We start from the raw sequence: 13,291 nt of genomic DNA, 5'->3' as shown, positions 1-13,291 counted from the left end.
CTCTCCTGTTCTCCATGACCTTTCAAAGAGGATGGAGAGTGGCTTAGCAATACCATCCGCCAGCTCCCTCAGCACTCGTGGGTGCATCCCATCGGGGCCCATGGATTTGTGGGTGTCAAGTTTGCTTAAATGATCTCTAACCCGATCCTCCTCCACCAAGGGAAAGTCTTCCTTTCTCCAGACTTTCTCTCTTGCCTCCAGGGTCTGGGGTTCCTGAGGGCTGACCTGAGCAGTAGAAGAAGGCATTCAGTAACTCTGCCTTCCCTGCATCCTTCATCACCAGGGCTCCCGCCCCATTCAGCAGCGGGCCCACATTTTCCCTAGTCTTCCTTTTGCTACTGATGTCTTTGAAGAAGCCCTTCTTGCTGTCCTTGACATCTCTCGCCAGATTTAATTCCAAACGGGCCTTAGCCTTCCTCGTTGCATCCCTGCATACTCTGACAATGTTCCTATATTCCTCCCAAGCGGCCTGTCCCCCTTTCCACTTTCTGTAGACTTCCTCCTTCTGGTTGAGTTTTGCCAGGAGCTCCTTGCTCATCCATGCAGGTCTCCTGCCTCCTTTGCTTGACTTCCTACTCATAGGGATGCACCGTTCTTGAGCCTGGAGGAAGTGATGTTTGAATATTAACCAGCTCTCTTGAACGCCCCTTCCTTCTAGGGCCCTAACCCATGGCATTCCTCCAAGTAGGTCCCTGAAGAGGCCAAAGTTTGCTCTCCTCAAGTCCAGGGTTGCGATCCTACTTAGTGCCCTGCCTCCTCCTTGCAGCATCCTGAACTCCACCATCTCATGGTCACTGCAGCCAAGGCTGCCCCCGACCTTCACATCTTCCACCAGTCCTTCTTTGTTTGTTAGTACGAGGTCCAGCAGCACACCTCTCCTTGTTGGCTCCTCCACCACCTGTGTCAAGAAGTTGTCACCAATGCTCTGCAGGAACCTCTGGGACTGTTTGTGCCTAGCTGTGTTGTCTTTCCAGCAGATCTCAGGGTGGCTGAAGTCCCCCATGAGAACCAGGGCCTGGGATCGTGAGGCTACTTCCAGCTGTCTGTAGAAGGCCTCATAAGTTTGTAGCTTTTGAAATAAGAGTTTATTTCTGGGAACAATATGGCATAAAATATCTCACACCTTCGTGCAAGGAAGGTAGGCCTATTTCTTCATTTTAGAGATCAAAAAGATCATTTTCAATCTGCAGATAGAATCATAGAATCATTTAGGTTGGGAAGGATTTCTGGAGGTCATCAAGTCCAACCTCCTCCTCAGAGCAGGTTCAGTCAGATCAGATTGCTCCGGCCTGATCCAGCTGAATTTTAAATGTCAGCACAGATGGAGATTGTACAAATTTGCACCTAATCCAGTGTTTGATCCCTCACGTTGGGGCAGGAGAGGGAAATTTCCTCCTTCAGTTTCCCAAGTAGTCCATGGAAGAGAGCAACCTGTTGATAGCAAGCTCATTGAAGCCCTTTTCTGAGAATTAACTGGGCTAGTTGCTGTGCTTTAGGGCAGAAAAGGTTGGGTAGGTTGGAGATAAACAACAGCCAACTATGCAAAGATAACTCAGTGTGTAAAGGCAGTCTGGTCTTTTGTGCATCTAAGCAGGGTGAGCATTTTCCTCACTTAAATGGTGTACCTAACCATTATAGGCTGGTTTTAATCCTGCTGTCTGCTTCTTGAAAAGGGCAAGTACTTCTGAAGATTTGGCTCAAGGGGGGAATAAACTGGCTTGGTACCTACAGTATAGACAGTATCTGCAGTATCTACAGTACAGAGTAGATACTCTTGCCTTTCTGGATGAAACAGGTCAGTAAGAGAATAGTTTTGTACATATGCAATACCTTGAAGCCTATGCTAGAAACAGACCTCAGCAAGAATTGAAACCTCCATTCAGTCACCCACATGATAAGAACTCCGCTTTGAGAGCGTCAGCCAGGTTACTGGTAACCTCCAATAGATTAACAATAATTTTTCATGTGAGGTGAAGCTGGTAGAACCTTTACAGGGATGAGTGATTCCCTTTTTGTTCAGGATTCCTTCCCTTTTAGCATGAGATTTTTCCCCCTCTAAATGGAAAGTATTTCATTTGGTGACTCTTCCCAATTTATTCCTGAGCAGAAGATGGCCACTTTTCCTTGACAACAGGGATGCAAGCAAATGAGAAATCCTTTCTCAGCCAAACCTGGAGGATCCTGTGGTATCTCCTCCTCTTTGGGAAGATGCAAAGCTGAGTTTTCCTGCTGCTGTTGCCATTTAGTGCTTGCCGCCATTTCATTCAAGAGAGGAAACTCTTACTTTCTTCTGCCAGGATGTGGATTTGTTATTTGTATGTTTACAAGTTGCAGTCCCAAAGGTCAGGGTGGTGGAGGTCCATGTAATTAAGGCAGGTCTTAGCAAGTTGGCACAGCTGCAGCCTAACCATTATATTCCTATTTCAGCAAGGCTGAACGGGGGCTGCTTTGTCCCATTAATGGACTTTGTGGCCCATACTGAGCTCTAACTACCCTGCTACCAATGCCCGGGAGAGTTAGCTAATAGGCAAAAAATGTATTGGTGATTGCAATACAGGAAGAATGATGTCTGAACTAGTGTCAAGACCATGTATCTTCAGAAACAAGCGGGCCATTGTCCTTGGAGTGGGCCATTTGGATGATACTGTACACCCAACCGTGGCCATGAGTGAGGGGAGAAGAGTGCTCCATAGATGTCCTCAAGAAAAGAAGACTTTTTTCCTTAAAAGAGGAGAAAGAGGGCACACAAAAACCATTGTAGTGCCAAACTAGGACTGGTGTTTCACAGTGCTGCTGCTGCCTTTTGAATAAATTATTTTGTCTTTCTGGGCTTTCTTATCTCACCTGAAAAATAGGAAGAGTACTCCCTTGTTTCACAAGTCATTTCAATGCGTAATTAAAGAAGTCTAGTCAGAAGCTATGATTAAAATGCGCCGTGCTTCCTTGCGGCTACTGAGACAATCCATTGTGTGTTGCCAGTTTCCCATCACTTCTAGGTGTTGAACCAGTTTCCTGTCGGGAGATGATATGAGTGTGCTAGCAACATGCCTGAGAGGAATCACTGTGTGGCCACTGAGTTTATCCTCTCTGGACTAACAGAAAGCCAAGAGGTAAAGGTAACCCGCTTTTTTTAAGCACATTAATAGGGAATCTTGGAATGATCATGTAGATGAAGGTTGATCCCCCGGCTTCACACACTGTGTACCTTTCCCTCAGTAACTTGGATTCTGTGGATTTCTGTTACTCCTCAGCTCTCTCCCCAAGGTTGCTGGTGAACTCTTCAGCAGTGAGGAGAGCCACTTCAGTCAGTGCCTGTGTGGCACAGCTATTCACTTGTCTCCTCATGGCTAGTGTTGTGTGTCTCCTGCTGGCAGTAATGGCATATGACTGCATGTGGCTCTGTGTAACCCTCTCCTTCATGCAACTGTCATGTCCTCAAAAGCCTGTACACAGATGGTAATCATCTCCTGTTTCATTGGCTTTGTCCACGCACTTCCGCAAACTATCTCCACCTTCACATTCTCTTTCTGTGAGTTTGGTATTATCGGTCATTATTTCTGTGACATCCCCCTAGGATCCAGCTTTCATGCTCTGACACCTATAGCAAAGAGACGGTACTTCACATTTTTGGTGTGTTTCGTGGCATCTTCACATCTCTGGCAATTCTCATCTCCTCCATCTACCTCATCTCCACCACCCTGAGGATCCACTCCTCCAAGCACAGATGCAAAGCCTTCTCCACCTCTGCTTCCCATCTGAGAGCTCTCTTCTTGTTTTATGGCAGCACCGTTTTTATGTGCGGTAGCCCAACATCCAGCTACTCATTGGACTGAGAGAAATGGGCCTCTCTGTTCTCTACAGTGGTGACTCCAGTGCTGAATCTTACCAGCTACAGCCTAAGGAATAAGGAGGTGAAGGATGCTCTGAGGAGAGTTTTAGGTCATATCAGAGAAACTTCAGCAGACTTGTTAGAAAGAGAACTTTGTTTGGGGAAAATTTATCAAAACCTTGGTACAAAGAGTAGGACTTCCAAGGAAGATTTGATCAGCTTCCAAGGGTAAGATTCAGAAAGGTACTTAATTGTTAGAAGTGATTTTAGGTGGACTTTTAACTGGTTGTATCTGCAACTTCTATCTTGAAAGACTGTGTTCCTCTGCTGCTGAAAGCTGGAGGAATCCTGACTCTTAACTTGCAAGTTCCAAGCACAAACAGGACTCCTGCCTGAGGAGTGCGTGGCACAGAATTGCAGTTCTCTGTTCTATTAGGAACGTTTGCTCATGTAGGAAAACCACCAGTCCGTCAAGATGAGAAAAAGCTTTCAGAGACATTCAAGAGGAGAAAAGCAATGTGATTTGAATTTATGGCCATTTCTGCTACGTCTTCAGTATTTGAAAGGAGTAGCCTCTTCCAGTGCAACACACAGAACCTGAAGTTCTGGAAAGGAAATCTTGGAGAACACACACCCGTGTTTTCACCCCCCAAACACTAGCAAAAGTAACTGTCCCTCTTCTGTTAAATCTCCCTCTTCTGTCACTCATTACTACCTCCTTTTTCCCCTTCTGCCTGGAAACATGAAAAAACTACAGCAATGCAGAAAAGATTGACTTCTAATTTTGCTACCATTGTGAAGTAACAAGAACTTATTCCTGCTTTTCATCTCCACATATCAGCAATCCACTTGAGGCAACTGAGTGAACCGGTAGTTATTTTAAGGACATTGGACATAATCTGAAAGTTAATCAAGCTGCAGTGTTCTTCCACTTAAAAGAATGACGGAATAAGATGGTGACTTACCAACAACATGTCTGTCATCAATGTGATTTTGAGAATAAATGACCAATCATTTCTGGGAGATGAGAAAGTTGGGAAAGGCTTTGGAATCCTTTTATCAATTCAACTAAGCTAGCTCTAAGGATAGGTGTTCTAGCACTAAACGATGTTTCATCCCTTCTGGCTGAGTTTACAAATGCTGTCCCTCAGTTGGCAGAAGGAGTTGAAATCTTTATTGAGCTGAAAGTGACAGAATTAATCTCAGACAGGCGAGAGGTTCCTGCCTCTGCATAAAGTTTACAGTCAAAGGGGGATGGAAAGAGGTCTTGTGGATTCCCTTTGCAAGCCTGTTAGGGCTGTTATTTCCCCTGACTTCCTCTCCTTAAAGCTGTGCATAACTGTAGCAAAGATTGTGTCCCTGTGATCATCTATGGCACCCTAAAGAAGGATTTTACAAGTCTCAGGAAAATGTAGCCTTTTGGTCCTGCTAGTTGTCATCTTTCTGTTGCTGCAGAGCCTGAAGCTCAAGGTTTGTCTCTCGTTTCTCATTATTAAGTATCATCAGATATGTGAAGATCACTGTTTTTACACGTATCAATGTTACGTTGTCCTTATCTTGAACAGAGATGTGAGCTTTTTAAACCAGATTTCTGAGGTGTCCAAAATTGTCTCTTTCAGTGGACTCCCAGCTCACAGGAAAGAAATAGCTTGGAAACAAATCACAGGCATCATTTTATTTTCCTGTGTATGTTTACAGGTCTCTGGGAAGAGCAATGTACACTACTACTCTTCCAGAAAAAGACAGGTAGATCGTCATCAAAGAGCTTCCCTGCACAGCAATGAGTCATGTCTGCACACCTCTCTCTGCGCTGATGTTTAAGATGATAGTCAAAGCCATCTAGAGCTAAGCATCAGCAGAACCGGCAGCATGTTTCAATCAAGAATCACAATCTCAAACCTAAATATGCTTTCTGACAAATATCATCAAAAAGAACAGATTTTCATAAGCCCCACATTCATCTAAGCCCTGCATTCACCTATGCCTTAGCCTCCACCTCGAGAAACCCAGACAAAATTAGGGAATTTAAAATGTTAAAGAGCTGCTGTCTCTTCAAATCTACAGTTTGCTTTTCTAAGAAAGCCTTCTGATCCACCATCCAGAATCCTGTTCCTCTTCTTCCCTTCCCCAAATCTCAGTTCCAGGAGGAGATTTGGGAAAATCCCTGCCTTGAATCACTTGTCATGACAGCAATGCTAAAGTAAGTCTATTTGCGGTAGAACAGCATTGCCCAGAGTCAGGAGGTCGTAGGGGCATTTGGGGGTTTCCCTGCTGCAAACAGTTGAGGAAAACTCGATGGATCAAGAACAGTACTGTTAAGAATTTTAGGGAAATTTTCAGTGTTCAGCTAGGAATTAGGTTATATTGTGTGGAGTATGGAGAGATATTGGATCCCCGTATTTCCACTGAGATACCTATCCCTTAGATTTTTTTATAGTGTAAAGCACCAGACGACTGACCAGCCTAGACCTGAGACTTACACAGCTCTAAGGTGTCTAAAGGTAAAAGCCACAATACCACCCCAAAGGCTCGGGTTTGACTGGTGACAATATGCTCACATCCTTTTGACCGACAATTTCCAAAGAAAGATGAGAGCTGCATATAACTTTGAATTTATTTTCAGTTCTATTCTGAACAGCCATGCCAAAAATAGAACAACATTCCTGAAAAGTCCCTCCTGAACACTTCTCTTTGCCTCCCCATGGTTTCTTGAGCTACAGTCATCTTACAAACACTCACCCTGTTGTTTCATGTCTGACTCCTCTTTGCTTTTCTGCTCCACAGCTTGTTCAAGGCTTTTTTCATGTCTTCATTTCGAAGGGTGTAAATCAAGGGATTGAGCATAGGCGTGATGATGGTGTAAACCACAGAGATTATCTTGTCTGCTGAAAAGATGGTGGAAGGGCGCGTACAGATGAAAATGCATGGCCCAAGGAACAGAAGTGCAACAGTGATAAGGGAGGTGCAGGTAGAGAGTGCTTTGAGACGCCCTTTGGAAGAGTGTGTCCTCAAAGAGACCAAAATAATGACACAGGACACAACAAGAACAAGCAAAGAGCCCGAGGAAATCAGACCACTATTGGCAACCACGATGCAACCAACCACGTAGGTGTCAGTGCAGGCCAGCTTCAGCAAAGCGTGTACATCACAGAAGTAGTGGTCGATCTCATTGGGCCCACAGAACAATAGCTGAGTGGTCAGCAGGGTCTGCACCAGGGAGTGCACACAGCCTCCCACCCACGAAGCTGCCACCAGCCGGCCACACACATGCTTGTTCATAATGCTTGCGTAATGAAGCGGCTTGCATATAGCAGTGTAACGATCATACGCCATTGCTATGAGGATGAACATCTCCACGCAGGCAAAGAGATGGACCCCAAAGAGCTGTGCTATGCAGCCCACAAAAGAGATAGTCTTCTTTTCAGCAAGAAGGTCATAAATGAGTTTGGGAACTGTGACAGTAGAGTAACTGATATCTACAAAGGACAAGTAGCTCAGGAAGAAGTGCACGGGAGAGTCCAGCTGTTGACTGTTCTGTATAGTGATGATGCTAAGCAGGTTTCCAAGAATAACAGTGGCATAGAAGACGAAGAAGAATGTGAAGGATACTTTTGCTAATGCATCATCTTGTGTGAGTCCCTGGAGAACAAACTCCGTCACATTGTTTTTGTTCTTCACATACATCACGTAGGCAGGACCTGAAGTACAGAATAAAGCCACCTGTGATGGCATTAGAAACACAGTGTTATCAGTACACATCCATGTCGATCATTGGTATGTTCAATATCAATGTATTCCCTTTTATGCCTTTTGGGGAAAGTTTCCTTTCAAAGTCAATGCTTCTCTCAAGGAGTGACAGTTGATGTCTAACCCAAAATGTATTACTGAAGTGTGTAATAGCGAGTTCCGTTTATTTGTTTGAGGGAGTTGGTGGAAATATCCTCCAGATTCATATTTCTGATCTTTGCCCCTTTTAAAAAGGAAGACTAGTCACTAGGCTTCCTAAACATCCACTTTTGAAGTGTTGATTTGGAAACGAAAAACTGACTGAGAAGGATAGTGCATGTTTTGATTTGAGTCTCAACACGTTAGTCATTCCCTAAGGAATTCTGCTCAAGCAGTGAACGTACCTTCTTTTTCAACCCTCTGAAGGAATTCAACAGAACTAGTCCTTACTAGTGCTCTCTGACTCTGGTAGAATGTCCATGCATTTTTGTGCAACCGTCAGTATTCACATCATGACACAAGGCAGCTGGCTAATTAACACCACTTCAACTATCAGTGTAGATCCTTCTGGAGGCGGTAAAGTGGACACCTACCTCATGTCTGTTTAGCAGAGATGTGCCTTTAGGCACAAACTGTCTTTAAGGCGCCCTAAGTGAAATCAGACCATGTTCAAGGCATGCCAGGAAACCTGAAGCAGGAGAGTCATTGTCCTATATGTGCTGTACTGGGCTACATCTTGTGTGGATTGGTTCCGGTTATTGCTCATGAGTTTCTGGGTTGCGACCTCAGTCTCCAAAAGAGCAGGCTTGTATTTCCTCAGACCACCTTTCCTACAGTACATGGGTGAATACTGGAGATAATCTGCATTAGTGATGTGTTAGTAAAGTTTTTGTACACCTCAGCCAAGTTCTGGACTAGGCATGGAAACCCCCATAAACACACCTGTGATGCCCCTGGGGTAATAAATACACCGCTGCTGAATCTCCTTTACTCACCAACACCCTTGTATTCACCTTTGCTGCACTCTAGTGCAGTACGCAAGTATCACTAGTGTTCAGTTTCTACACTGAAAAGATCGATGGCAAGAGCTGCATAACAATGTCCACAATACTGGCAAGTCCTTTGGGCTCTTAATCCTGTTCCACAATCACAGGTCAATCAGTTCTTTCTCACGAGATCTCTGCCTCTTCCACCCTCCAACTTTAGCAGCAGAGGAAATATTCTTTTGTGTCTCCAGCCCTATCTCCATGCCACTCCATGGGCAGAGGGAAAGCAGTGTGGGGAGGCCCAAAGCGTGTGTGTTAAGAGCATTGTTGCCACGATGTGTACAGCTAGAGGGGACAAGTTAAGAATGAGTACATAGGCAGTGCTGCAGCTACCTATTGACTCCTTGACTCTGTAACACCAGAAACTTCCTTTTGACAGATATTTCTGGAAATGGCATATAACTGAAAAATAAGCAAAGAAGACACCAATTAAAAAAAAGGGTAAAAAAAATTGAGTTCTCTCTAATTCATAAAATGCACCTCACAAAAGTCACTCAACAATAATGTCTCTTTTCGAAGGCAGGATTGCCTGCTATTGTCCTCTGATGCCCTTCTTGGACCACTTCAGGCAGTTTCATCAAAACCTCTCAGCTCCAAGCTGCTTCTTATGTGTCACGAGAGCAGTCCACATCTCTGCCAGGGCTGAAAACTACAGAGGATGAAACGGACAGCCTGAATGTCTAGCTCCATTTCTCATTCTGCAAAAACAACTTCCAAGAGCATCTGCAAGAACAACTCTCTTTCTCTCCAGATGGGGAAGTTGTGGCAGAAATATTTCAAGTAAATTGCACAGCAGAAGCACAAGCTTACCAGAAGCAATGAGATCGCAGAGGCATGTGAAGTTTTCTTTGTCAGAAAGAATCAGTGGACGGGGAGCTAAAATATATATTTTGGACAGCTATTAGAGTAATCTCTACAGGGTGACTGTGGAGCGTGATCACCTAGACCATGTCACATTGTGGGGGGGTTTGCTTGCTTTCTTGCTTGCTTTCCAATGCTGTCCAGATAAATGGACTTCATTTAGTATTAGCTATGTGCTTCTTTTGGAAACATTTCTATTTAAAATCAATGTCACGGCTGACCATTTGCAAGATTTTGTGTTCACATTGCCCTTGCAATCAAACATTTTTTGAGTAAAGATGTCTCTTACACGTGTCAGATATTTTTTCCCTTCCAAGCCAATATTTCACATATGCTTTCTTCTTTCTTATTAACTTGCTCTTACCATTGCATGTTTGCAGCATAAATAAATATCAGAACTGTGCTATATGACTGTTGGCACTTAGACATCTGGTCTGTACACGTTTGAAACAAGAAGTAAACGAGGAAATCATTTCAAGACTTTAAAAATGTTTGTGGTCAGGCCTCACTACTTGCCAGGTATTTTTACTCAGGCAATGCAAAATATAGAAGCAGCTGTTTAGTCCTCATATTAAGTCATTATAAGAATCTGGGCCAATGTGTAGAGGAATCAAATGTTGTTGTTGACGCCTTCCATAAGCTATGGTCCCGCTGTTGCCTGCTAGCATCCAGCAGCCAGAAGAGAAATCAGAAAAATCATGGCATTCTTCCCCAAAACATTAAAAAAAAACAAAACAAAACAGTTTTTAAATAATAAGCCTTAGCTTGAACTGGCCGTGTGCCCTAACCCCTCAGCAGTTTCAGTATGAAGGGGGTCAGTGGGCCCCATCTGTCTTTCTACCTGCCCCACCCCAGGTGAGACAGACCAACCTCTGAAGGCGCCTGTCCCTCTCTGTTGACAATGGTGCTGAGCTAGACAACTGTCCTTCATTGCATGAAGAATTTAGACTGCTACAAATAGGTGGGGGTGGTCCCACCTTTAGCTGTGTCCACAGAGTGTGAATGCTGGGTGAGGGACATGCTGGCCCAGGCCTGAGGGACACTATCCCTCTAAGCCTTGAGAATCAGGATTTATCCCAGTTCCGTCCTGCTGGCTGCCATCCACATAACCCACCATGGTGAGGAGAAGACACTGAGATGTCCACAGTGTACTGGTGCATGCCTGTGAAATGGGAACCCACTCTGCCACCCCCTGCATAGAGCAGAGGACATTTGGGGAACCAGAGCATTTCTGACATTGTCCCAGGGTTTGGTCTGTAGACCTGCTGCTCTCCTGTGCAGGGAACACCTTCTTATCTTAAACCACACTTAAGCCATGTTAAGGTGCAACACAAGTGCAAGCAAGTGTTTATAGGGAACGTGAAGTGAAGGAAGAAAAAAGAAAGTGCTTTAGTTACTTTCAGAGTGCATTACACAGATGTCTTTCTCCCTCACGCAGCTGATTTGCTCTTTTCCTCCTGGCAAGGTAGGAGTCAGGGTCCCGTGGCTCCTTGTGGCTCCTTTGGCCTTGTGGAGAAGCTTAGCTGCTAGAACTAACCTCCCTGTGGCAGCTGTGACTGGCTCTGAGATGATTTAATCTTCCATCTTCACATCTCTTCCCTCCTGCAGGAGTAGCTGCTCCAGCTATTCCCTTGGAATACATGTTTCTTCCTTTGCCTGGGCCTGTAGATGTGCCCTGTTGGGCTAGGAGTTATCCTGCGTACATTAATTATTCCCAAACAGCTCTTTTTTTTCACTGACACATAAAATTGTGCCCCCCAATGCTTTCTTTGGTGGCGACAATTTCCTACAGTGAGCAATTTATCTTTCACTTGGATCTTTGATTCTGTTTTAGTAATAAACAGTAAAATGCAAAATCTGAGGCAGAGATGAAGGGCAGAGGGGATGGCTAGGAAGGAGGGCATTAGTGATAGGTGAACTACTGCAGAAAGGCAGAGAGTTGCTGCACTGTAATGGGAAGCGGAGAAGCTTCTCCTCATATCATCTGCATCAGCAAGTGACCCAGCCAGCATCTAATATCAGCAGTTTAATTGCTAACCCGTGGATTCAGCATATGACAATGCAGTACTCCTAAGAAGGCATTTACTCCAAAGTAAAGGGGAAGGAAGCCTTTGGCACAGTTGCTTCCAGCAGCAGGTGACCAACAGCCTTGCAGACACCTTGGGCCATTGTTTCCTAGCTGAGTAGATTACAGAGTAGATGGAGTTTGTCTGACGGAAAGTTTACACCTGGGAGAGCTCGGACTAATGGGATGCTCTGCCTGGAACACATTTTAATATTTTTGATAGCATTCATTTCTTTATTTGCTGGTGTCTCAGCAGTGCTTGGAAGCCCCAGTCCTGGGCCTGTGCTATTCAGAAAGAGAACATAAAGGGAATCCCTGCTAGTCACAGAGTTTACAATGCCATTCCAATCAAAACATGAACTTTCAGCGTCTTCCTAATTACTGCAACAGCTAAAACCAAGCTTTTCTTCAAAAGGGAGTTTTCAGTAAATTTTCCAAAATGGAATTATAGTGAGAGAGACTTGATTTTCTCAGCTCCTGAGAAAATGTTACCACAGTTCTACACCTCACCCTTTTCACTCCAAACTTTTCTATTCCACAGTTTTCTCATGGCACTTTTCACCTCCTCATTTCTCAGTGTGTAGATGAGTGGGTTCAGCATGGGTGTGATGACATTGTAAAACACAGCTAACCTCTTGTCCTCCGAGAGGCTGCTGGATGGGCGTATGTAGGTGAATGTGCATGGCCCAAAGAAGAGAATCACCACAGTAATGTGGGACCCACAGGTGGAGAGGGCTTTGTACCGCCCTTCGGACGTTCGCCTTTTCAAGGAAAACAAAATGACAATGTAGGACGTGACCAGGATGATGAAAGAGACCAAACAAATCATTCCACCATTGGCAACGACAATGATGCCTGCAACATAGGTATCTGTACAGGACAGTTGCAGTAGGGGACGGACATCACAGAAGTAGTGGTCAATTTTGTTGGGACCGCAAAAAGGGAGGCTAATGGTTATGAGGGTCTGCACCAGGGAGTGCACAAAACCCCCCACCCATGAACCCATCACCATCCAGCCACACACACGCCTGGTCATGAGGGTGGTGTAGTGCAGGGGTCTGCATATGGCAAAGTAGCGATCATAGGCCATCACTGTGAGGATGAAGACCTCAGCACCGCCGGAGATATGAAACCCAAATAGCAGTGCCATGCAACCCCCAAAGGAAATGGTTTTCTTCTCAACAAGGAAGTCAGCAATCATTTTGGGAGCTGTGGCAGAAGAGAAGCAAGTATCTGCAATGGACATGTGGCAGAGAAAGAAATACATGGGGGAGTTCAGACTCTGACTGCTAACTACAGTGACAACGATGAGCAGATTTCCTGCCACAGTAACAATATAGAAGAACAAAAACACCACAAAACATATTTTCTGCACCCCTTGGTTCTTTGAAAGGCCCAGAAGAATGAATTCCTTCACACTGCTTGCATTCTCCATGTTGGTCAGTCGGGTGCCAATATGCAATATACAGCTTACACACCTGGGAAAATAAAAACAGACACATGATTCATCAGCATTTTTTCATTATTAATAATGATTCTATATCAGAAGTGGATACAAACCAAGAAAGATATAGCATTAGTATTAAGCTTATGAAGTGTTTAGTTTCTGTCATGTATTTTTTTTTAAACGGCTATTTAATTCTCCACAGTACAAAGCTTCTGCCATGGCTTTGGTGGCACAGAGATAGGTGCACTCTGTGATATGTTCCTTAATCCTGGTGCTCCAGGATTTTGAAGGACCGGCTCCATGGCTGGTAGCCTTCC

At 44.6% G+C, this 13,291-nt stretch overlaps 1 protein-coding gene across 1 annotated transcript; it reads right to left on the bottom strand.

Annotated features, from left to right (window-relative positions):
- Positions 1–12,068: 12,068 nt before the first annotated feature.
- Positions 12,069–12,962, bottom strand: LOC136991907 (olfactory receptor 4S2-like; the record flags this gene model as incomplete). Its single annotated transcript, XM_067295402.1, has 1 exon — positions 12,069–12,962. A coding segment is annotated over exon 1 (894 nt), but the record flags the coding sequence as incomplete, so codon positions are not given.
- Positions 12,963–13,291: the final 329 nt, after the last annotated feature.

Source organism: Apteryx mantelli, chromosome 4 (genome assembly GCF_036417845.1).
Source record: "Apteryx mantelli isolate bAptMan1 chromosome 4, bAptMan1.hap1, whole genome shotgun sequence".
NCBI classification, from domain to species: domain Eukaryota; kingdom Metazoa; phylum Chordata; class Aves; order Apterygiformes; family Apterygidae; genus Apteryx; species Apteryx mantelli.
This window is presented reverse-complemented; position numbering and strand designations above follow the sequence as displayed.